This window comes from Oncorhynchus gorbuscha, linkage group LG26 (genome assembly GCF_021184085.1).
Source record: "Oncorhynchus gorbuscha isolate QuinsamMale2020 ecotype Even-year linkage group LG26, OgorEven_v1.0, whole genome shotgun sequence".
Classification (NCBI taxonomy): Eukaryota; Metazoa; Chordata; class Actinopteri; order Salmoniformes; family Salmonidae; genus Oncorhynchus; species Oncorhynchus gorbuscha.
The window spans coordinates 19,674,781-19,700,512 of NC_060198.1; the positions used below are offsets into that span (position 1 = coordinate 19,674,781).

Genomic DNA, 25,732 nt, shown 5'->3' on the forward strand with positions numbered 1-25,732 from the left:
AGGAAGCCTGCACCCTACCTCTGTGCCGTTCAGAGGCAAATCAAAATGTATTTGTCACATACACATGGTTAGCAGATGTTAATGCGAGTGTAGTGAAATGCTTGTGCTTCTAGTTCTGACCATGCAGTAATATCTAACAATTTCACAACTACCTTATACACACAAGTATAAAGGAATGAATAAGAAAATGTACATACAAATATATGAGTGAGTGATGGCCGAACGGCATCGGCAAGATGCAGTAGATGGTATAGAGTACAGTATATACATATGAGATGAGTAATGTAGGGTATGTAAACATTATATAAAGTGGCATTGTTTAAAGACCGGTCTGCTGATGATAGTTGAAGGCAAGTGTACATTCAAATTTATAAAGAAATGGTCATCTCATGAGCACAATAAACAATAGCTGACTTGGGCAAACGTCCAGGGATTCAATTTGATCACGCATTGCAAAGCGCTGTCAACAATTTGGCTCTTAAAGGCATCTATATGAACCCAGGTCTGCTGATGATAGTCCTCAAATGTTTTGCAGATACGAGCAATTCTCCAAGATGAACACAAATGGTTTATAGCAAATCATTTGATTTTAAATCAAACAAAAGTCCCATATGCTGGTACACTACAAAGAATAAACTCCACAGCTGGCAATTTTTTTCATTCATGAAAGTGATGGAACAATCCTTAAGTGTTGATTTAATATTTGTTTGATTATTCTTTTGGAAATCATATTGATTATCTAAGAAAAACAATTAACTATAAGCTTGGGTTACTATACAGATCTAAGAACTGTTTTAATGTATCCATTAGAAAGACATTAGCCCAACTGCTGCTTCCTGTCCTGTTTAACCAATGGCTTAATCAAAATTATTCCGTGAATTGAGGGCAAAAGGACAAGAATTTAAGCTAATCTGTTTTAGTGTGTTTACTAAACAAACTGCTCGAAGTGAGCTGAATTTGAACAAGCTTGTTGAGTAAAATAAAGATTAATGTTTGCTAAAAACCACTTAAAACCACATTCGTCATTATCATATTTGACAGCATGTATTGCAGGTAGATTTTCAGAATTGTTTGTTTCATTACCTGTGTTTTTGCATATACACTACCATTAAAAAGTTTGAGGTCACTTAGAAATGTCCTTGTTTTTGAAAGGAAAGTTTTAAAAAATTACCATTAAAATACCATCAAATTGATCAGAAATACAGTGTAGACATTGTTAAATGACTATTGTAGCTGGAAATGACTATTGTAGCTGGAAACGACTGAAGGAATATCTACAATAGGTGTACAGAGGCCCATTATCAACAACCATCACTCCTGTGTTCCAATGACACGTTGCGTTAGCTAATCAAAGTTTAGCATTTTAAAAGGCTAATTGATTATTAGAAAACCCTTTTGCAATTATGTTAGCACAGCTGAAAACTGTTGTCCTGATTAAAGAAGCTATAAAACTGGCCTTTAGACTAGTTGAGTATCTGGAGCGTCAGCATTTGTGGGTTTGATTACAGGCTCAAAATGGCCAGAAACTTTCTTCTGAAACTTGTCAGTCTATTCTTGTTCTGAGAAATGAAGGCTTGCAAAGAAGCTCAAGATCTCGTACAATGCTGTGTACTACTCCCTTCACAGAACAGGGTGAACTGTCTCTAATCAGAATAGAAAGAGTGGGAGGCCCTGGTGCACAACTGAGCAATGATTTACTAGAAACTACTGATCTAAAGATTTTGGTGGATGTTCAAAGAGAACCGAACCATGGATTACAGTTTCTCCCATAGACTACTTTCAGGGTGAGGAACCATCGAACATTAAGTTGTGACATACTGAGCCATTTTTTATTTTTTACCATATTCATTTATTTAAAAAATTAAAAAATTACAACTAGGTTATTAATCAAATCGACACATTTTATGTATTTGCGATGACTACTTGAAGGCAAGTGTACATTCAAATGTATAAAATAAATGTATTTATATCAATGATTTATCTTTGGAAATGATGCATTTGGATTTGTTATTCGTACGGTCAGTCAGTGCCAGACACACACGGCCTCTGTGCAGCCACGCCCGAAAAAAAATCCAATACATGACGACGTCGTTCAAAACTTTCGCTGTGGATGCTGGGAGATCAATAACCAAGGGAGACATTTTGGATTTAAAACGAGCTCACTTAGTGGTTGACGAAAATATGCTCCGTCGGCAACACCATTTATCATTAGTTAGAATGTATCGTCAGATGGGTTTGTTTGTCAGTTGTGCGCAATGAAATGGCGTCGTTCTTGTGAAAAATTCCACGCATTGATCCCAAACCATATCGCCGCGCTCATCTACGAATTCTGTTAGTATAGGTTTCTTGCTGGCTCAGCTGTGTGTATGTACATCGAGAAGGCTCCTATAGTTCCTGGCTGTCCTACGAGGAATTTACCAATTTAGGTATGTAACCACATGCATATGGGATCATCTGTTTTTGTTTTGGCTCACAGAATTCAACACTTTGCATAAGAAAGAACACAGGCAGTGTGATCGATTTTCCCTATTGACTACACAGCTACAGACAGTAAGTAACTTAGCCTATAACAGTCCTTGTAAAGGCCTATTTTCTTTATACTGGAAGAAAAATAAACGCACCATTTCACTGAGTTACAGTTCATATAAGGAAATTAGTCAATTGAAATAAATTCTTTAGGCCCTCATGACTGGGCAGGGGTGCATCCCATTGATTGATGCACGAACGCCCCCGCTATCTTCATGCTATTTTCTAGATGAGAGGCGTGGTTTGACGTGACCACGCCCCCGAGTAGGATATAGCCGTAGGGTACTCCTTGTTCTTCCCATTTAATAATTCACTACAGTTTGGCGGCATCCTAAGCGCACTGCTGATACTTGTCGTTTCAATAAAGGTTTTCAGCAACCTCGTTGTTATTAACATACTTGGCTTTCACAACATGATTTGCATGATACTTATTCTGCCACTAATTTGTTAGCTGACATGCTAAGACTAACAGTAAAGCTGTTGCAGTATTCTTAAGTCACTGTTTATTTACCCATAGCTGGGGATACAATCCTACCAAATGGCCAAAGTTGTCTATGGTGATGTCTACACCTACTTGTTGGAATCTCTGGTTTTGCATATACCGGTGTCCTAGCTAACTAGCCAACATTGTCACCCCCGCCTCTTCGTCTTTGGTGTTTATTGGTGATTGGCATTCAAGTTACTGCCACCTATTGTACTGGAGCGTCCCTGCTTCGCGTCTGTGTACTGGAGACCTAGCGTAAAAGTGGACCGATAGCAATATGAAGGGGGCTGCAATGTCACCCTTCTCATGGGACCAGGCGTTTTATTTTGGGAGCACTGTGTGACTATGAAAACACATCTCCCAGATAATTATTGTAATGATGTTTTGCTGTATCGTTGTTTCCAAGTGCCCTAAAGAAACAAGGGAGTGCAGATTCGTTTGTCATGGTTTCACCATTACTGCAGTGAAAACGGCTTGCTTGTAGCCCAACTATATCGACAAGACCGCATTTTACATTAATAAACCATGTCGTGGGCTGTTCTAAAACTACTCGCTCGTCAACGTCGATAACCATTTGTTTACACTTCAGTCATGTTACCTCATTGGCTAATAACCTGGCAACATTACCATTATATCCACACATTTTGGGGACGCAGAAAGGGATAGCTCCTTCAGGAGATCAATGAATGAATGACCGATCTCTTGCATGTCCTCATCACAAACCTGCCGGGTTAATGCATCTCAATAGGAAAGTAGTGCTTATACACAATGTAGAAACCTAGTATTCCACAAATGACTTTAATTTCAATGACCGGTATTCTTATCAAGCTAATATTTTTTTTTTTACAGATTTCCATTAGTTTCTAGGGCACAACATGTGCTTAAAAAGTAACTAGAATTTAACTTGGGAGCACCCATGCTACAAATAGCAATGCCATTTTTTTCCTAATAAGCATCAAACGATTTGAGCAGAGATGCTGGTCCAGTCCACTTTGCCTTTTATTTACTGAAGTGGAGAAGTTAAATCAAGGCCAGTGAAGAAATGGTGACCTTTGGACTGCAGACAGCTCATAACAGCAGTCAAATATGTCACTGGATCTGAAAGAGTGAGATAAAAGGAATAAATTGGTCCCCTAGTTAGTTTTACCAGACAGGTGCTCGAATGCACACACCCAGAAGACATACAGTACTGTATGAAATCTTGTTCCTCTGTAAATATTTTCATGGTAGTTTGCAGTGAAGATTACTCTCAGCGTGCTCTGTTAAATAAATGTATGCTCTGGTGTTGAAACCTTGAAGCAGGCTGACACAAACAGTAACAGGCCTATAATTGACCCTCGTGATGCTGTAAAATGTGCACTCTTGGACTATGACTTTTGAAATCATGTTGGGCCCTTGCCCCCTTTGTCAGACAACTGTGCATACAAAGAGGCCTACGAAACCGACAATATCTGAAACATTTAATAGCTACTACACTTTGAAGAGAACATCTCCATTTTACTATTATTCCTTCCATTTCCTATCATTACCCATGTCTCATAAGTTTACCAGTGCAAGGAATTGAAACATGAATAAGGTTGTGCTTTTATCTGCAGTTGAATGGTTCGCAACACTCGGGGGAAATACTTTTCATTGTCTCTTGTCAACGTAAATACTCCAGACCACAAGGTGGCAGTAGTTTTTGGTTTGTGCTTGCTGTAGATGGCTAATGTTAGCTAGCTAGTATTGGTAGTAATCCCTTGATACTAGCCAGAGGGCCATAACTAGCGTAGCTCGCAACATTTATAATTAAATCACAATGGATTTGTTTTTGAATGAAGCCGATGCCTGTAAGCCTCCGAGATTCAGTGGAGAAGCTAGCTATGCTGTTCTACTGGCAAGTGGTAATACTAACCGTTAAGCTAGCAAGTGAACTGGCACTGGCAGTATGGGATAATGGATAGTGAATTTTATTATTTCCTCATCTTGCTCGATAGCTCGCTTAGTAATAAATAAATACATGGGTTGTGTACATTGTGCTGCACTTACCACCCCATTAGTTTCATGTGAAGTGTGTGACTGCCTTTTTCAGTTGGCAAGCTAATGAGCAAGTGCATATCAAACCTAACAAAAAAAATCCCTCAAGCACAAAATTTCTGCGCTAGATGTAAAGACTGTTGTTTTTTCTTGTCACACTGTCAGCTCCTTCACGTGGAGATTCATGCTCTCTGATTGGCTCAGTCAGCCACTGCAGAGCATTGCGATTCTACAAATAGAAACGGCTGGTTCGACAGTACCAGGTCTAGCAAGAGAAGGAACGGCCTTCTACTGTGCTAAGTACCTATCGTCCGTCAGATTTAACGTGTGTCTGACCTATTGGAGCGTGGGTGGGCAATTCCAGTCCTCAAGGGCCTGATTGGTGTCAGTTTTGCCCCAGCTAACACACCTGATTCCAATAATCGCCTATTCGTGATCATCAGTTTAGAATACAATTTGATTAATCAGCTGTGTTTGCTAGGGATGGCGAAAAAGTGTGACACCAATCAGGCCTTCTAGGACAGGAGTTGCCCACCCCTGTATTAGAGAAATGATGAAATGAATGAATTGGAGAGAAATGCTGTAAAATAATAAAACCTCCATTTACTGCAATAGCCTATATGTATAAGAAAAGGTACTAGCCTTGCACAAATAGGGAATCATGTTCTTCAGGACTGAATTTAGGCATCATGTTGAATCAATACATGTTCAGGGCCATAGTGATTTGGAGTTCTTATGCCTATTTCCTCATGTAGCTAGCTTGTTAATTGTACAGAGAGAAAAAAAGTGTGCAAATTTCAAGCTTGTTTTTTATAAATTGCATCCTATTAATACCACTAACTGATTACTGCTCTCAAATCAGACAGGTTGGGATTTCTATTGATATTCTAGTAATGGAGATGAGTAACACGAAGACAGCCAAGAGACTCGAGAGATAATTATCTCAGATCTCTACTTGTGCTAGTTATTCGCTCCTTTTGCCTCGCTCTGGCAGGTAGGTGCATTGAGCCAGCAAATGAAAGGTTGCTGGATCGAATCCCCAAGCTGACAAGGTAAAAAGCTGTCGTTCTGCCCCTGAGCAAGGCCCACTGTTCCCCGAGTGCCTATTTTTTTAAGGCATCCCCCCGCACCTCTAATTCAGAGGGGTTGGGTTAAATGCAGAAGACATTTCAGTTGACTAGGTACACCTGACTAGGTAGGTATCCCTCTTTCCCTTCTGCCGCACTGTGAAAGAGGCAGCGTGGCATTTGAACCAGCATCAATGATTCATTGCTATGACTCTCCATTGTCGGACTGGTTGGAAAATGTCAGCTTCAAGAGCCATTATATCAGATGAGCTACTTTAATAAACCGGCTTTTAAAAACATCTTTAGCCTTGTTGCTTCACATCGAGGAGACAAAGGGGGAGAGGGTGGTTAGCGACTCAGCAGTGCTTTTCATTCAATCTCTGTAACATTTGTTTTGTCCTGGAAAACACCGGAAGTACATTGTTTTTGACTTACTGGGTTTGATAGGATAGGGCATTAGATCTCCATATAACTTTAAATATGTGTGTGTAAATTGGACTTGTGTTGATTTCGAAAAGAAAGTTCTGAGTGTATCTAAGCAAGAAGAGTTCTGTGAGCATCAATGCATTATTTTCATTTTATATTGTGTACAAATAGGCCTACCTATGTTCACATGCAGTAAATCAACCATTCTGCCACAGTTGGGCAGAAACGTTATGGGAAAGTGTAGTCTTACGAATTAACACAGGAAGAAACCCTGAGAGGAACCAGACACGAAATGCTGAGCCAAGCCTATGATGTCCAGAGCAAGACTAAATGGCATGCATGTGTGACCTAGGCCTGTAAGCATGTGGTAATTTTAGCAAACACCACTGTTAGTTAGCTTATGTTATTGAATGCACAGTCTTCTATATCTTGATCCTTGCAGTCAACCTGTGAGAGGCTATGCTATTGATTGTTGAATGAGTTAATGGATAGATTAGAAGGGTGCAGATGCATTTGTACAAGACTCAAATAAGGCTGTCAATCTTAAAGTTACTTTCTGTCAAATTTGTACTTGCAAATGTCAGTACTGTACATCATCAGTAGAATAATTGAAGAGCACAGTCAGGTTCTTCAAAAGATGGTTGCTTAGCTGATCCACCATCAGTATAAACAGCAGTATCTTCCTGTTTTGCTATCCTCATGTTTATAAATATCAAAATGTAAACAATAGGCTACAACAATATTTCACCCCTTTGCAAAGAAGGCTTTTTTGATTTTATGATGACAGTGTATACCAAGCTATTTTGGGTATTTTGAAGTTGTATTATTTTTTTTCTTAACATCCCTAGTAGGTTTCCAGCTGTCCCTACATCTCATCTCCCCAACCAAAACCACCTATGCCGCCTTCCCACGTGTCCCTAAATCAGAAACATCAGTCTGCAATCCTATCCACTAGTAACCGGCAGAGAACAGAGGCAGGAGAAGATAAAGCACTCCCATAGCCATCAACACCAAAAATATAGCTCGCCAATGGGCCCTATAATTCCATCTGGATGTGACGGGATTGGAGAGGAATGGCTTTATGCTACCAAAGAGACGGGGTGACACGAGACAGGGCGTGGAGATGGAGGCAGCGTCTGTATTACCCACACTGTTCTCATGAAATTTTTATGTCACTCGTGGTGGTCTATTGTACAGAGGAAGCAAAAATGAGGGCTATTTAATATTTCAAGCTTTCTTCTCCTTTAAATGGTAGTGTGCCCTGGTCACCATTTTAAATCCGTTGATGAGCCCATTGTCATATTTGCTAGTAGCTGGGATTGGGGTCAATACCATGTCAATTAAGGAACTTAATTCTTTACTATGAGGTTTAATTAATGAATTATGAGCAATTCTTCATTAATTTGTTGAATTTCAATTAAATTCCGTAAATTGACTGACTGAAATTGACTACAACCCTGGCTAGTGTTTTCTGTTGAGGGTACCCAATATCCCTTATTCATGTGAGCTACCACAGTTTTTTTTCTTCTTTGTGCCTTTTTATGCTTCTTCTGAGTGTGCTCCTTGGGACATTGTGTAAATAATTAAGAGCGCTCATTTCAAGCTTCCTTTTTGCACACAGCTAACTAACATACTGTGATGAATAATTAGAAAAAACTGTAGCTTAACAGTACTTGGCCCTGTGAAGACGATCACTGCTCTATGCTCACATGTGTGGCATTATTGCTGTACTATACTACTTTGCTTTACCATGAAAGTAAATCTATAGTGTTTTTGATACCAGGTCTCATTACCTTTTGAATGTATGGATTAACTGAGTTATGGTATTGAACTAGTCTTTCCTTTACCTATGTTTGCTCAAAATATTTTTTTCTTCTTTGAACATGGCGTCTTCCAAAGGGAACCCCCCCCAGGGCAATAACGCTGTTGACTGTGCCAAAAGGTTAATCTGACTTGGAATTCCCTACAGATGTCCTTTGAGAAGTCTAATAGTGGCTTCGTAGCCACTTTCATGAAATATGACTCATGCGCCTGTAAAAGCGCCATTACTTCTTTGAAATTAGACCTCTGTAATCCGTCATGCCGAGAATCAACATTTTGCACTAGTTGTTTACCCTGTGTTCAGTGTAGTCTACAGCACTTCTAGAGTTTAGATATCCTTTGTTTGTTTCCAGATTACATTCAGCTGAATCCCATTAAAAGCAATTCTGTATTCTTCTGAATCTATAGGTTTTGGCTCTATATAGTCAACCTATTTTTAGAAGGCTTGCTGAAAATAATGGATTGGGGCTCAATGCCATGTGTGTTTTCAATATGAAAGGAATGTCATACAAGCTAGTAGCGTACCGTACCACTCTGTCAAACTGCGTGTGTGTGTGTGCACACAGCATCCAGGTGAAATGATACGTAGGCAGGACTAGTTCTCATTTTATGATTGGCTCTTGGTGTTCTATTTCTGTCAGTCTGTTTCCATGGCTCTAAACAGACCTTTTTAATGGGATATTTAAATGCCAAAATCACCACAGAGTTAGAGATTATCTGCCTGTTTTATGTTTTGGAATAAGAATACCAATACGAATGACTAGAGCAAAGTTATTCCACAGTGGAAATACACATTAAGTCGGATACAACCGTTTACTCCTATTTATCTGCAAGCTTTGATGGTGAACTCAGGGCTAAATACTTGGGGGGGTTTAGCCTAATTGTCTGCAGCTATGCCCACGCCAAGCCTAATCATGTGACTGTCTTGTGAAGGAAGAGGGAGCCAAGTGTTTTATTTACTCTGGCTTTGTCGATTTGCAGGGAGTGTAGAGAGTGTGGGCTAGATTGGACTCCTACCCTGTCATTTTTTGTTTCTATCCCAAGGCTTCCATTTCCTCGTACATCTCTCCAGTTTAATTAGACATGTAGCATGGATTGTAAACGGAGCAACCTTTTCTTCTGCTGATAATGACAGTGGAAGTCTCAATGTTGGAATCTCGTGAATAGAACAGCTATTGTTTTATTCTGATGGGTCCAAAGAAAATCCCCAAAAGTGAGGTCATTGCATTAAAAGGAACCACTGCCCCAAGAGTGACCTAACCTCCACCTTCCTTTTCTTCCACTTCTCTCCCTTCACCAGCCTCTAAGTCCACCAGGCAATGTCAATAATGGTGTACCCCAGGGAGGACTGCCTGGAGAAGCTGTCCCAGGAGGAGATCATCTCCAGCACCAAGCTGGTGATCCAGGGCCTGGAGGCGCTGAAGAGCGAGCACAACTCCATCCTGCACAGCCTGCTGGAGACCATCCGCTGCCTGAAGAAGGACGAGGAGGCCAACCTGGTGCACGAGAAGTCCAGCCTGCTGCGCAAGTCAGTGGACATGATCGAGCTGGGGCTGGGCGAGGCGCAGGTAAGGGTTGACGATCCCTGGGTGATATGGAGAGAGTAAGCCATACGGGAATGTTTTGGGTAATGTTAATCAATCCGCTCTTGGGGTGGATCCCCATGAGTTGTCTTAGGTCTCTTTATGTAGTGTTGTGGTGTCTCTTGTCGTGATGTGTGTATTGTCCTATGTTATTATTTAGAAAATGTGTAATCCCCGTCCCCGCAGGAAGCCTTTTGCTGTTTGGTAGGCCGTCATTGTAAATAAAAACTTATCTGACTTGTAAGTAAACATTAACTGGAATTAATGTTGCATGCGTCAGTTTCATGTTTTGAAGTTGACTAGTCTTTCTCTGGCTTATGTAAGCCTGCCTGTCTCTGGCCACAGGAGTCCACAGCTGCCACAAATTATTACCTTTATCTATCAATCCTATTTCAATCAAATGTATTTAAAGATGTCACAAAGTGCTTATTTAGAAACTCAGCCTAACACCCCAAAGAACAAGCAATGCAGATGTAGAAGTACGGTGGCTAGAAAAACTCCCTCAAAAGCCAGGAACCTAAGAAGAAACCTAGAGGAACTAGGCTCTGAGGGGTGGCCAGTCCTCTTCTGGCTATGCCGGGTGGCAATTGATAGTACATGGCCATTAAGGCCAGATCGTTCTTCAAGATTTTCAAATGTTCATAGATGACCAGCAGGGTAAATAATAATCAGGGGTTGTAGAGAGGGGCAACCTCAGGAGTAAATGTCAGTTGGCTTTTTATAGCCAAGCATTCTGAGGTTGAGAGGGCAGGTTCTGGAGAGAAGCGAAAGAGAGGAGGTCTGGGACAAGGTAGTACAACTTGTGAACAGGTCAGGGTTCCATTGCCGCAGGCAGAACAGTAGAAACTGGAGCAGCAGCACGACCATGTGGACTGGGGACGGGTACAGCCAGGAGTCTACGGGCCAGGTAGTCCTGAGGCGTGGTCCTGGGGCTGAATCGCATACAATGATGCATAATTAATTGATCCCTCTCCATGTATGCACCTTTCTCTGTCAGGTGATGATGGCCCTGTCTGCCCACCTGAACGCTGTGGAGTCGGAGAAGCAGAAGCTGCGTGCCCAGGTACGTCGGCTGTGCCAAGAGAACCAGTGGCTGCGAGACGAGCTGGCGGGCACCCAGCAAAAGCTGCAGAAGAGCGAGCAGAGTGTGGCCCAGCTGGAGGAGGAGAAGAAGCATCTGGAGTTCATGAACCAGCTCAAGAAGTACGACGAGGATGTGTCCCCTACTGTGAGTTATGCACTCACACACCCATACTTGAATGCACAACACAATTGCTTGCACACAAGCACAAACACACTGCTCGTGAATCTGTTCAAGAATTATGATGATGAAAACATTTCCTTCTCTGAGGGAATGTATACACACACACACACACACACACTCCCTGATCATAAACAATTGAACCAGCTCGAGAGCTGTAATCATCATGCAAGTAATCAGGCATTGCATTTGCCTCCGCTGATGAAGCCCCTTCTGGCGGGTTGCAACTGACCTATCGATAATACTTTTTTTTTGCCTATAGTCTACATTCTCTATTCTCAACCAGGATTTTGATCTCTCCATTAATGTGCAAGATAATTTTTAGAGCGGATTGATGGCTAGGGATTTCTCCCTACAAGATGAAATTAAAGCTGAGAGCACCTTTTTTGTAAAGCCTAGTTAACACCTGGGCAATTCCAGTCCTCGAAGGCCTGATTGGTGTCACACTTTAACACCCATCCCTAGCAAAACACCTGATTTTAAACTAATTTCATTTTTATCTGAATATCATGATTAGTTGATTATTGGAGTCTGGTGTGTTAGCTGGGGCAAAAGTGTGACACAAATCATTCCCCTGAGGACTGGAGTTGCCCAGGCCTGACTGACAAGCTCCATATTCTGTAACCTTCTTTATTCTTCCCTCTGAGCAATGCAGGCTGCCAAGGTGAACGAATTGGTCTCATTTACTTTAATTTTTATTTGCCCTATATTTAACTTGGCAAGTCAGTTAAGAACAAATTATAATATACAATGACGCACCAACCATTATGAACTGATTAAAGTTTATGGTGGGCAGAAATCCTCTATCGTTTGGCTGCTAAGGCAATTAATTTAGTCATTAACATTTATACATTTTGACGAGAGCTCGTTAATATGTACCAAATGTAGTCCACTGGAATTTAGAACTGTTCAAATGATGTCAGCTGTTGAATATTTATAATTGTAGTACATGTTTGAGAATGCAAAGACGAGGGGTATGAATGTGGAAGATGGGGTGAGGTATTTCTAGTTCAGCCTGAAGGGAACCGTGATGAGGTACATGAGTCTCCTTGAGTACCCTGCGGCATGGATTTTCACATGTTGTCTGTCAAACATTGACTCTAAATCCCAGATGGCCACAAGAAGTTTCCATCGAATTGAAACGCACAATATAACTTTAATTTCTAGTCAAAAGTGCTGCCCAGCTGTTTGAGACTGTGGGGTGGGTCTTGACAAATGTATTTGTCACTGTGTATAGAATTAGAATTCCACTCCTTAAACCAATAAGTGACAAATAGTTTTTTTCCAGGAGGAGAAAGATGGAGAGCCTCCTAAAGACACACTGGACGACCTCTTCCCCAATGATGAGGAGGACAACAGTCAAGGAAGTAAGCGGTCTGTCTACCTACAACCATATCCTGCGTCATCATCCTGTATTGGATTAGTATAGATTATTTATTTTACATTTACATTACATTACATTTAAGTCATTTAGCAGACGCTCTTATCCAGAGCGACTTACAAATTGGTGCATTCACCTTATGACATCCAGTGGAACAACCACTTTACAATAGTGCATCTAAATATTTTAAGGGGGGGTGAGAATGATTACTTTATCCTATCCTAGGTATTCCTTAAAGAGGTGGGGTTTCAGGTGTCTCCGGAAGGTGGTGATTGACTCCGCTGTCCTGGCGTCGTGAGGGAGTTTGTTCCATCATTGGGGAGCCAGAGCAGCGAACAGTTTTGACTGGGCTGAGCGGGAACTGTACTTCCTCAGTGGTAGGGAGGCGAGCAGGCCAGAGGTGGATGAACGCAGTGCCCTTATTTGGGTGTAGGGCCTGATCAGAGCCTGGAGGTACTGAGGTGCCGTTCCCCTCACAGCTCCGTAGGCAAGCACCATGGTCTTGTAGCGGATGCGAGCTTCAACTGGAAGCCAGTGGAGAGAGCGGAGGAGCGGGGTGACGTGAGAGAACTTGGGAAGGTTGAACACTAGACGGGCTGCGGCGTTCTGGATGAGTTGTAGGGATTTAATGGCACAGGCAGGGAGCCCAGCCAACAGCGAGTTGCAGTAATCCAGACGGGAGATGACAAGTGCCTGGATTAGGACCTGCGCCGCTTCCTGTGTGAGGCAGGGTCGTACTCTGCGGATGTTGTAGAGCATGAACCTACAGGAACGGGCCACCGCCTTGATGTTAGTTGAGAACGACAGGGTGTTGTCCAGGATCACGCCAAGGTTCTTAGCGCTCTGGGAGGAGGACACAATGGAGTTGTCAACCGTGATGGCGAGATCATGGAACGGGCAGTCCTTCCCCGGGAGGAAGAGCAGCTCCGTCTTGCCGAAGTTCAGCTTGAGGTGGTGATCCGTCATCCACACTGATATGTCTGCCAGACATGCAGAGATGCGATTCGCCACCTGGTCATCAGAAGGGGAAAAGGAGAAGATTAATTGTGTGTCGTCTGCATAGCAATGATAGGAGAGACCATGTGAGGTTATGACAGAGCCAAGTGACTTGGTGTATAGCGAGAATAGGAGAGGGCCTAGAACAGAGCCCTGGGGGACACCAGTGGTGAGAGCGCGTGGTGAGGAGACAGATTCTCGCCACGCCACCTGGTAGGAGCGACCTGTCAGGTAGGACGCAATCCAAGCATGGGCCGCGCCGGAGATGCCCAACTCTGAGAGGGTGGAGAGGAGGATCTGATGGTTCACAGTATCGAAGGCAGCCGATAGGTCTAGAAGGATGAGAGCAGAGGAGAGAGAGTTGGCTTTAGCGGTGCGGAGCGCCTCCGTGATACAGAGAAGAGCAGTCTCAGTTGAATGACTAGTCTTGAAACCTGACTGATTTGGATCAAGAAGGTCATTCTGAGAGAGATAGCGGGAGAGCTGACCAAGGACGGCACGTTCAAGAGTTTTGGAGAGAAAAGAAAGAAGGGATACTGGTCTGTAGTTGTTGACATCGGAGGGATCGAGTGTAGGTTTTTTCAGAAGGGGTGCAACTCTCGCTCTCTTGAAGACGGAAGGGACGTAGCCAGCGGTCAGGGATAAGTTGATGAGCGGGGTGAGGTAAGGGAGAAGGTCTCCGGAAATGGTCTGGAGAAGAGAGGAGGGGATAGGGTCGAGCGGGCAGGTTGTTGGGCGGCCGGCCGTCACAAGACGCGAGATTTCATCTGGAGAGAGAGGGGAGAAAGAGGTCAGAAAACAGGGTAGGGTAGTGTGAGCAGAACCAGCGGTGTCGTTTGACTTAGCAAACGAGGATCGGATGTCGTCTACCTTCTTTTCAAAATGGTTGACGAAGTCATCTGCAGAGAGGGAGGAGGGGGGGGAGGAGGATTCAGGAGGGAGGAGAAGGTGGCAAAGAGCTTCCTAGGGTTAGAGGCAGATGCTTGGAATTTAGAGTGGTAGAAAGTGGCTTTAGCAGCAGAGACAGAGGAGGAAAATGTAGAGGAGGGAGTGAAAGGATGCCAGGTCCGCAGGGAGGCGAGTTTTCCTCCATTTCCGCTCGGCTGCCTGGAGCCCTGTTCTGTGAGCTCGCAATGAGTCATCAAGCCACGGAGCGGGAGGGGAGGACCGAGCCGGCCTGGAAGATAGGGGACAATTTTAGTTGAATGTTCATTGCTTTGGTGTGTAAACGTCAAACAACAACCTGTTGCGTCATATTTATTTTATTTAAGGTCCCATATCTGAACTTGAGTTGCTCTAATATTGAGCTGACGACCCTCATCTGATAATTTTGTCAGCACAGAACTGGCATTTTACTGATCTTCAAATATATATGTATTCTATGGATTGTATACAAAAGAGAATTTTAAATCCATATTATAAAAACTTAAAACTCTGCAGCAACTGCCCAAAACTTCTACCTGTGAACAAACCACATCTCTCCTTCAGTGCCTCACCAGCATAACAGTGCAGCGGTGGCCGCAGCCCAGCAGGGTGGCTATGAGATCCCAGCCCGCCTGAGGACCCTCCACAACCTGGTGATCCAGTACGCCTCCCAGGGCCGCTACGAGGTGGCCGTGCCCCTCTGCAAGCAGGCTCTGGAGGACCTGGAGAAGACATCTGGACACGACCACCCTGACGTGGCCACCATGCTCAACATCCTGGCCCTGGTCTACAGGTGTGTTTTACGTTGGTCTCTTTGTTGGAGCCACCATATGAACACGGCTCCAGCATGAAAAAGGTTATCACATGTATGTATCAAATGTATGTGCTGCTATCCTTTATCATTATACTGTATCACCTATATAACCACACTTTTTCACCACCTATGCCACTTATCTACACACTGCTTCTCCCTTCAGCACCGAGTTTATTCCGGGTCTTTTTCTTTTAGACTATTATGTGTTTTTCTTTTTTTTCAGGGACCAGAACAAATACAAGGAGGCGGCTCACCTGCTCAATGATGCACTGTCTATCCGGGAGAAAACCCTTGGGAAAGACCACCCTGCTGTGAGTTAGTCTACCAGATGGAGCAATCTCTTCTTTTTTTCACTAGACAAAGGGGGACTTTTCTGCATGTTTTTTTAATATTTTTATTAGGATTCGTAAGGACGTGGGTTGGAGAAGGTCAGGTTGAAACTGCCGTCAGCGGCTCCAAGGGCTGGCTAATCCTAAAGCATGTTGGCCATGAATACATTACAGGAATGTACTGTTTAGCACGTTCCTAATGGCAAATCTGGTTGTCAGCACTTGGGCACGCATCTAGGCAGAGAGAAGTTAGTTAATATCCATTTGTACGCATCCACATTAAAGGCTCCTGGCTAGTGCATGGGCATAATAGGAATGCAAATGGTGCTCGCTCACTGTAATGTAAATGCTCCCAAAGTTGAAATGTCCGTTATCACAAATTAACACCACTACATATTGACATGAATACAAAATTGACAATAGTTGTACAGAGGTTTATAAGACTACACTTTTGGAAACATTTAAACTGTACAGGCTCCCTTGTTTGACTCACTGCATTGCAGGTACAGAGCAGCTACATAACACGATGAGAGCTGCTCACTAATCCGTCTCTGTTTCTCAGGTGGCTGCGACACTGAACAATCTGGCAGTGTTGTATGGCAAGAGGGGGAAGTACAAGGAAGCTGAGCCCCTTTGCAAGAGGGCTCTGGAGATCAGAGAGAAGGTAGGTCTAGTGCAGTACATATCCAGTGCAGACATACTAGGTAAAATGATACAATGTCAGTTAATTTGTACTGTGCTTCGTTCAATTAGCGATATTACTAATTAATATACTCAACAATTGCAAATGTCGCAGTCTGAAATTGAAAATTAACCACATAAGTGGTGCTTATAACCCGAAGTTCATCACCAGCTCATTATTATGATTTATGACATGGCGAGACATTGAGGTCATGTTACATGACAATTAATTTTTTATGGCTTTGATGATGGCGGAGGTTTGTAAAAAGAAGAAAAAAAACTATTATGCCATCACTCTGTCCCGTAACACTTCTAATGGTTTCATGGCAGCCATAAAATATCAATGTTTTATATATACCGTACCAGTCAAAAGGTAGGACAGACCTACACATTCAAGGATTTTTTTTTTTTTACTATTTTCTACATTGTAGAAGAGTGAAGACATCAAAACTATGAAATAACACAAGGAATCATGTAATAACCAAAAAAGTGTTAAACAAATCAAAATATATTTGAGATTCTTCAAAGTAGCCACCCTTTGCCTTGATGACAGCTTTGCACACTCTTGGCATTCTCTCAACCAGCTTCATTCACCTGGAATGCATTTCAATTAACAGGTGTGCCTTGTTAAAAGTTCATTTGTGTAATTTCTTTCCTTAACCTCTTGCTCCTACCTGGCACGCAGGCGTCCCATCTAGAGCTCTGGAAATGCAAATGCGCTACGCTAAATGCTAATAGTATTAGTTAAAACTCAAACGTTCATTAAAATACACATGCAGGGTATTGAATTAAAGCTACACTCGTTGTGAATCCAGGCAACAAGTCAGATTTTTAAAATGCTTTTCGGCGAAAACATGAGAAGCTATTATCTGATAGCATGTAACACCCCAAAAGACCTGCAGGGGACGTAAACAAAATAATTAGCATAGTCGTCGCTACACAAACCGCACAAATAAAATATAAAACATTCATTACCTTTGACCATCTTCTTTGTTGGCACTCCTAGATGTGCCATAATCACTATTGGGTCTTTTTTTCGATTAAATCGGTCCATATATAGCCTAGATATCGATCTATGAAGACTGTGTGATAAACGGAAAAAAATAGCGTTTCATAACGTAACGTCATTTTTACAAATTGAAAAAGTCGACGATAAACTTTCACAAAATACTTTTGTAATGCAACTTTAGGTATTAGTACACGTTAATAAGCGATAAGATTCATCAGGAGGCGATGTAAATTCTATAGCTGTCCGTCTCTAAAAAATGTCTGGAGAGAGCTCGACCAAAACATCCGGTCGGAGACCGGAGGGAAACGGTTCCCTTGATTTGACCAAGAATCAAAGCTGAATCAAATGACAAGACTCTAGACATCGTGTGGAAGCTGTAGGCACTGCAACCTCGGCCTCATGTAATTCGGTTCACTTTGAACAATTCCTGGAAGTAGCGCAAGGATATTTATTTCCATTTTCAGTGATCAGATTTTCCTGCACTTTTCGATGAAACGCACGTTCTGTTATAGTCACAGCCGTGATTTAACCAGTTTTATAAACGTCTGAGTGTTTTCTATCCACACGTACTAATCATATGCATATACTATATTCCTGGCCTGAGTAGCAGGGCACTGAAATGTTGCGCGATTTTTAACAGAATGTTTGAAAAAGTAGAGGGTCGACTGAAGAGGTTAATGCGTTTGAGCCAATCAGTGTTGTGACAAAGTAGGGGTGGTATACAGAGGATAGCCCTGTTTGGTAAAAGGCCAAGTCCATATTATGGCAAGAACAACTCAAATAAGCAAAGAGAAACGACAGTCCACCATTACTTTAAGTCATGAAGGTCAGTCAATCTGGAACATTTCAAGAACTTTGACAGTTTCTCAACCAGCTTCAAATGACTTCCTTGCCTGGTCCACCAACTACTTCTCAGAGTTCAGTGTGCCAAATCGGAGGGCCTGTTGTCCGGACCTCTGTTAGTCTCTATGGGGGTGCCACAGGGTTCAATTCTCGGTCCGGCTCTCTTCTCTGTATATATCAATGATGTCGATCTTGCTGCAGGTGATTTGTTGATCCACCTCTATGCAGATTACATGATTCTGTATACTTCTGGCCCTTCTTTGTACACTGTGTTAACAAACCTACAAACTAGCTTCAGTGCCATACAAAACTCCTTCCATGGCTTCCAACTGCTCTTAAATGCTAGTGAAACTAAATGCATGCTTTTCAACCGATCGCTGCCCACAACCGCCCGCCCAACTAGCATCAGTACTCTGAACGGTTCTGACTTAGAATATGTGGACAACTACAAATACCTAGGTGTCTGGCTGGACTGAACTCTCCTTCCAGACTCACATTAAGCATCTCCAATCCAAGATTAAATCTAGAATCGGCTTCCTATTTGCAACAAAGCCTCCTTCACTCACGCTGCCAAACATACCCTCGTGACACTGACTAGCCTACCGATCCTTGACTTCGGCGATGTAATTTACAAAATAGCCTCCAACACTCTACTCAGCAAACTGGATGTAGTCTATCACGGTGCCATCTGTTTTGTCACCAAAGCCCCATATACCACCCACCACTTCAACCTGAATGCTCTCGTCGGCTGGCTCTCGCTACGTATTCGTCGCCAAACCCACTGGCTCCAAGTCATCTATAAGTCTTTGCTAGCTAAAGCTCCGCCTTATCTAAGCTCACTGGTCACCTTAGCAACACCCACCTGTAGGTATATCTCGCTGGTCATCCCCAAAGCCAACACCTCTTTGGCTGCCTTTCCTTCCAGTTCTCTGCTGCCAATGACTTCAGTGATTTTTGCAATTTGTTCCAGTTGGAGAATTTTATCTCCCTCACTAGCTTTAAGCATCAGCTCTCTGAGCAGCTTACCTATTGCTGCATCTGTAAATAGCCCATCCAGCTACCTAACTCATCCCCATATTGTTTTTGTTTAATTTTTTTGTTCTTGCACATCTACACATCGATCACTAGTGTTAATTTGCTAAATTGTAATTACTTTGCTACTATGACCTCCTTAAGCCATTTTGCATACACTGTATATAGATTTTTCTATTGTGTTATTGACTCTACTTTTGTCTATCCCACGTGTAATTGTTTTTTGTCGCACTGCTTTGCTTTATCTTGGCTAGGTCGAAGTTGCCTACCTGGTTAAATAAAAGTGAAATATATAGATATATATATATAGATAGATATATCTTAAACCATTGTGTCTGTTACTTGAATTCTGTGAAGCATTTATTTGTTCTGAAATCTGAGGTACAATCAACTAATGTACTTATCCTATGCAGCAGAGGTAACTCTGGGTCTTCCTTTCCTATGGCAGTCCTCATGAGAGCCAGTTTCATCATAGCGTTGGCTGGTTTTTGGGACTGCGCTTGAAGGAACTTTCAAAGTTCTTGACAGACCTACGTGTCTTAAAGTAATGATGGACTGTTGTTTATCTTTGCTTATTTGAGCTGTTCTTGCCATAATATGGACTTAGGGCTATCTTCTGTGTACCACCCCTACCTTGTCACAACACAACTGATTGGCTCAAACGCATTAAGAAGGAAAGAAATTCCACAAATTAACAAGGCACCTGTTAATTGAAATGTATTCCAGGTGACAACCTCATGAAGCTGGTTGAGAGAATGCCAAGTGTGCAAAGCTGTCATCAAGGCAAAGGGTGGCTACTTTGAACAATCTAAAATGTATTTTGATTTATCACTTTTTGGGTTACTATGTAATTCCATATGTTATTTCATAGTTTTGATGTCTTCACTATTATTCTGCAATGTAGAAAATAGGGAAAATAAAGGAAAAACCCTGGAATGAGTAGGTGTACTGTATAAAGTCTCAGTCAAAAGTGGACATCTTAAAAAATGAGTTGCGTTGCCATCTTTGATTATTTGGCTGCACCTCAACTCGTGTTTGATGCTTCTGTCCTCTCGCCTCCCATATAGGTGCTGGGCAAGGACCATCCTGATGTGGCCAAGCAGCTGAACAACCTGGCCCTGCTGTGTCAGAACCAGGGCAAGTACGAAGAGGTGGAGTACTACTACTGCCGTGCCCTGGAGATCTACGAGTGCAGGCTGGGCCCTGACGACCCCAACGTGGCCAAGACCAAGAACAACCTGGTGAGGGGGCTGCCTGGCTTTTGACTGCTGTTCTTGACTACTGCTGCTCGTGGGTGAACAACTCTGCTGGTTTTCTCTTTCATCTGACACTAATTGCACAGAAGTGCCGACACCTGATTTCTCAGGTCTAAATCAGACAGCGGTTTCAAATTAAGAACAAAAACCTGTAGACACTAAGGCCCTACGACACCGGTGTCAAACTCATTCCACAGAGGGGCCATGTGTCTGGGGGATTTCGCTCCTCCCTTGCACTTGATTGATGAACTAACTCCCCACACCTACTTGTCTAGGGCTTAATAAAAAATATTTTAGAATGACACTAGGCCTTCCGTGGATTGAGTTTGACAACCCTGTCCTATGAGAACCAAAGTTGCTCATCCTTGCCGTAGCTCTTTGATCCTGTTATGCTTGTATTTATATTGGTGGTAGACTAAACAAGATGTTGCAGGGAATGAAATTTGTTTCCTTTTAAATCTCATTAACTGTGATGATTGTTGCTTTGTGTAGATGGAACCTGGTTCAGTGATTTGCATTGTGCATACTTAGTTCAAAGGTGAAATGTCTGAACTCTCTGAGCCTTTTCCTCTCGTCTCCCAGGCTTCGTGTTACTTGAAGCAGGGGAAGTACAAGGAGGCAGAAATCCTTTACAAAGAGATTCTCACCCAAGCTCACGAGAAGGAATTTGGATCCGTGGATGGTGAGCAAACTAGTCCAAAACTCGAAAGGGCCACAACAAACACCTGGGGGTAGTAGTCACTTTGCCTCCTTATTAGTAGTCACTTTGCCTCCAAACCTTTTTTCCAATCTGTTCTCCGTCTACTCAAAGATACAGTACGTTCTAGTGTTTCTTTTACATGAATTCAAAGTCTTGGGTTTCTAGAATGAACAATCGAGCGCTGGACTGTACTGACCACAGACATACAGTAAGTCTGTAGATCTGACATTGTAGAACACTTTATTTCACATGTAGCATTTTGTACTGGCAAACTAGCTAACTGATTTGTCAAATTTTGCCATCAATTATCAGGATGAGTTATGACGCCCAGTTAATGACAACGTAGTTGACAAGTCGACTTGAAGTGTAAGGGTTCATTGCTAATGAGAACATAGTCAACATTTGACTTGAAGTGTAGGGTTCAACCACTAACAGAATAGTGCAGGCTAGAGCAGACTGATTTTAAGAGCTGTTCAATAAATACTTCAAAATCTAGATCATAAAGAAAACAACTGGTTACGAGGAGTATAGAGTATTTGAAAAATGTTTTGTAGATTATATTTTTAGACGTAAAGATTTAGAATATTTGAAGGGCTAGCTGGCTAACAGGTTTTGTTAAATTCCTAAATTGAAAGAAGTATTTGGAAGAAAAAAATAATGGACTTCTTCCCATATTGAATGTATTGGGAACTTGAACATTGTTCCTATTTTCTAGCATTTGCGAGTTGTTTCTGATGCTCAATTGAATTATCTTTTTCATTTGAGGTGTTATGGATGATCAAAGTGCCATTAAAAAGGTTTTCTTGACCTTTCACTCTAAATGCCATGTCACATTGTAGGATAATCACTGGGCATGTGCATATGATACACAACAATGAAGGTGAGTGGAACATTTGATGGGGGAGGGGGTTTTCCCAGAAAGAAATATGCACATTTCTGAAACCAAAACTAAATCCAACTTGGTTTACATAGGTGGTGCTTATTATATTGCCCAGCATTTAATTATTTATTACCAGTTGCGATATATAAAGAATGTGAACAAAGATATTATAGTCTCGGTTTTTGTTCTTTTTTGTGTTGTGTAAAATTCCATACTTTTGTTATATATTTTTCATGATTTTTATAATAGTGACACATATGTTTCATTGTATTTTTGGGTTCATCTGTCATGACATTACTTCACCAACTTAGTAGTCTTGACACAATGCTTTCGTAACACTGTTATAGAATCACATACATGACCACTTACTACAGCCAACCTTTTCTTCTAACTATGAGCATAATACTTCTGATGTCGCTGTAAAGAAAACAAAGGTTGGTTATTATACACTGTCAAACTATTTGTTTTGATAAGCATGATGTCTTTATTATGATCAGTGTTATTCAGGCTTAACATGCCATATTTCAAGTAAGCTTCCACATCCTTTTAATTTCTCATGTATTTTTCTTTACTGTGCTTCTGTTGTCTTTCATGTTATGTTGAGTTTGTATTGACTGTTTCTGACATTGACAATATTCTTTTAGATTTTATTTTGAATGATTTCTAACTTTAAAAAATGTTTTATGTCATTAAATATGCTTCATTTTATTTTTGATCCATAATTAAATTAAATGCTTTCATCAAAGTTCTCTCAAGATTTAACATGTGAAATGATGGGTTGACTTTATTTTCACATTTCCTTTTCCATATTCTCAATAAATTTGAGACATAATTGTGACCATGTCTCTCTTGACTTTCTTACTATGCCAATATATAATACACGGTTAATTAACAAATAGGTCTCAATTGATTATGTGGGGGGGTGGGGATGAATTTGAGGGATTATCAGAACTCTGGTCTCAGGTTGAAACAGAGTTTTAAAAATCTCAAATCATTACTGAGATTGAGAGGTTGCGATAGGATCTTGTCTCACGAAAGAAAGGAACCACGTTTAAATAATGTTGCCTAAATGTCGGCACGGTGCAGATGTCTACATTTATATGCTACCGTTTTGCTAAAATGCCTGTCTGTTACTTGTTGAGGATGTTTTTGCCAGCATACAGCACACATATTTCTCTTTCTCCTCTGTCTCTGCAGATGAGAACAAGCCCATCTGGGTGCATGCCGAGGAGCGGGAGGAGTGCAAGGTGAGTCTATGTAAAGTGTGTGTGTGTGAGAGCGAGCACAGGCATGTGGCAGGGGTGCCCATTTTTACAAGGAGTGCCTATTTTGTTTACTTGTCAATACTGTCTGGTCCCGTGTTCCTCAGTTGGTAGAGCATGGTGCTTGAAACACTGGGGTTGTGGGTTTGATTCCCATGGGGGACCAGTAAGAAACATTCAAATGTATGCGCTCACTGTTGAAAGTTGCCTTGGATTAGAGCGTCTGCTAAATGTCAAAAATGAGGGGGGGGAAATGCTTGTTTTGTGTAGGCTCAGCGATATGATACCATACACATCGAGGCAGCAACATCCCGCTAACTGAAATCAGCAGCAACAAAAGGCTCTTACCAAACACACCTCAAGGGAGTGTGCACATTGCTAACAGTCAATAGTGGTGGTCTGGACAGATTAAAATTCTGCTTTCTCTAAGCGAGATGTTGTCCCTGCTGTGTTTTGATGTCAAATATCTGAGTCAATCGGAAGGGACTTTTTGGAGAATGAGGGGTTTCCCTTTTTGTGACGTATTTTTGTGCTCCTCTCTCCCCCTCTATCCTCTCTCCTCCCCCCTCTACCCCCCCCCCCCCCCCCTATCCTTGTATCACCAGAGCAAAGACGGCTATGGAGATTATGGCGGCTGGTATAAGAATTGCAAGGTGAATAGGTAAGAAGTCCATTTAAAGACTTGTTAGAACTACCGGAGCAAAGGAATGGTACTGATTGGCATCTCTAGTCACTGCAGTGATTTTTGAAGTGAACTTGGTGTGTGTCCATCAGCCCCACTGTCAACACCACTCTGCGTAATCTGGGAGCTCTGTATCGCCGGCAAGGCAAGATGGAGGCCGCTGAGACCCTGGAGGAGTGTGCCTTGAGGTCCAGAAAACAGGTCAGCTTCTCTCTCACATTTGATAAAAACGCACACGTTCCAGCTTAAATCCAAACTTGTGTATATTCAGTTATGGAAATGCTTGAACTGAAGGTAGACATCCACAGAGACATTAAGACCTATTGTTGCATATTTGTTATTAGTGTTTCACATCTGTATATTCATGGACTATTTTGCTTCATTGTGTGTTTGTGACTGCATGGTTTACTGATTTTTAACAATCAGTTGCACCAATTACTTTCAATAATAATTATAGATCAAAAGGTGAAATATTGCAAAATTGAACGGATTTGTGTGTTTTTGTTCAGGGTGTGGTGGAGCTGCAGAGAGACGGAGACAGGAGGAGGAGCAGGGAGAGTCTGAGCAGCGTAAAATATGAGGGCGCCTCTGACGCGGGGGAGGACGGCAGCGTGGACTGGAACGGGGTGAGTGCACTGCACAGACACGCACACCTAAGACTTAATATGTTATTTAGGAAGGCATAGAGTGCAAATGTAGTGTAAAATATACACTATATATACAAAAGTATGTGTACACCCCTTCAAATGATTGTATTCGGCTTCACCCATTGCTGACAAGTGTTTAAAATCAGCCATGCAATCTCCATCGAAAAACATTGGCAGTAGAAGGGCCTTACCGAAGAGCTCCGTGACTTTCGACGTGGCACCTTCATAGGATGCCACCTTTCCAACAAGTCACTTAATCAAATGTCTGCCCTGCTAGAGCTGCCCCGCTCAACTGTAAGTGTTGTTATTGTGAAGTGGAAACGTCTAGGAGCAGCAACGGCTCAGCGCTAGGCAACACAAGCTCATGGAACTGGACCACTGAAGTGCGTTAAAAAAAATGTGTCTGTCCTCGGGTTGCATCACTCACTAACGAGTTCCACACACAAGCCTAAGCTCATCGCCACCATTGGACTCTCCAGCAGTGGAAATGTGTTCTCTGGAGTCATAAATCACACTTCATCATCTGGGCAGTCTGACGAATTAACCTTGGGTTTGTGGATGCTATGGGGACCTCTGCCTACCCCAATGCATAGTGCCAACTGTAAAGTTCGGTGGAGGAGGAATAATGGTCTGGGGCTGCTTTTCATGGTTTGGGCTAAGCCCCTTAGTTCCAGTGATGGGAATCTTAACGCTACAGAATACAATGACATTTTAGATGGTTCTGTGCTTACAACTTTGTGGCAACAGTTTAGGGAAGGCCCTTTCCTGTTTCAGCATGACAATGCACAAAGCGGAGTCCATACAAAAATGGTTTGTTGAGATTGGTGTGGAAGAACTTGACTGGCCTGCACAGAGCCCTGACCTCAACCCCATCAAACACCTTCGGGATGAATTGGAACGCTGACTGCGGGCCTAATCGCCCAGCATTAATGCCCAACCTTACTAATGCTCTTGTGGCTGAATGGAGGAAAGTCCCTACAGCAATGTTCCAACATCTAGCGGAGGCTGTTATAGCGGGGACCAACTCAATAGAAGTGCCCATGATTTTGGAATGAGATGCTCATGTCGTGTATTTCTAACATAGATTTGGTTCTTTGCCAGCAACTTGTCAA

General features: G+C 42.2%; 1 protein-coding gene across 2 annotated transcripts in view; it reads left to right on the forward strand.

Moving 5' to 3' along the window:
• Window positions 1–2,104: 2,104 nt before the first annotated feature.
• LOC124015932 (kinesin light chain 1-like) overlaps window positions 2,105–25,732 on the forward strand; it is a 33,708-nt gene continuing 10,080 nt past the window's right edge. For both annotated transcript variants that reach the window (XM_046331418.1, XM_046331419.1), the window contains exons 1-13: window positions 2,105–2,426; window positions 9,641–9,908; window positions 10,921–11,151; window positions 12,473–12,551; window positions 15,050–15,278; window positions 15,523–15,610; window positions 16,191–16,292; window positions 20,261–20,434; window positions 21,032–21,131; window positions 23,227–23,276; window positions 23,897–23,952; window positions 24,066–24,174; window positions 24,483–24,599. In XM_046331418.1, coding sequence (XP_046187374.1) covers window positions 9,660–9,908; window positions 10,921–11,151; window positions 12,473–12,551; window positions 15,050–15,278; window positions 15,523–15,610; window positions 16,191–16,292; window positions 20,261–20,434; window positions 21,032–21,131; window positions 23,227–23,276; window positions 23,897–23,952; window positions 24,066–24,174; window positions 24,483–24,599 — 1,584 coding nt within the window. In that variant the 5' untranslated portion in view covers window positions 2,105–2,426; window positions 9,641–9,659. The remainder of the gene's footprint in view (window positions 2,427–9,640; window positions 9,909–10,920; window positions 11,152–12,472; window positions 12,552–15,049; window positions 15,279–15,522; window positions 15,611–16,190; window positions 16,293–20,260; window positions 20,435–21,031; window positions 21,132–23,226; window positions 23,277–23,896; window positions 23,953–24,065; window positions 24,175–24,482; window positions 24,600–25,732) is intronic.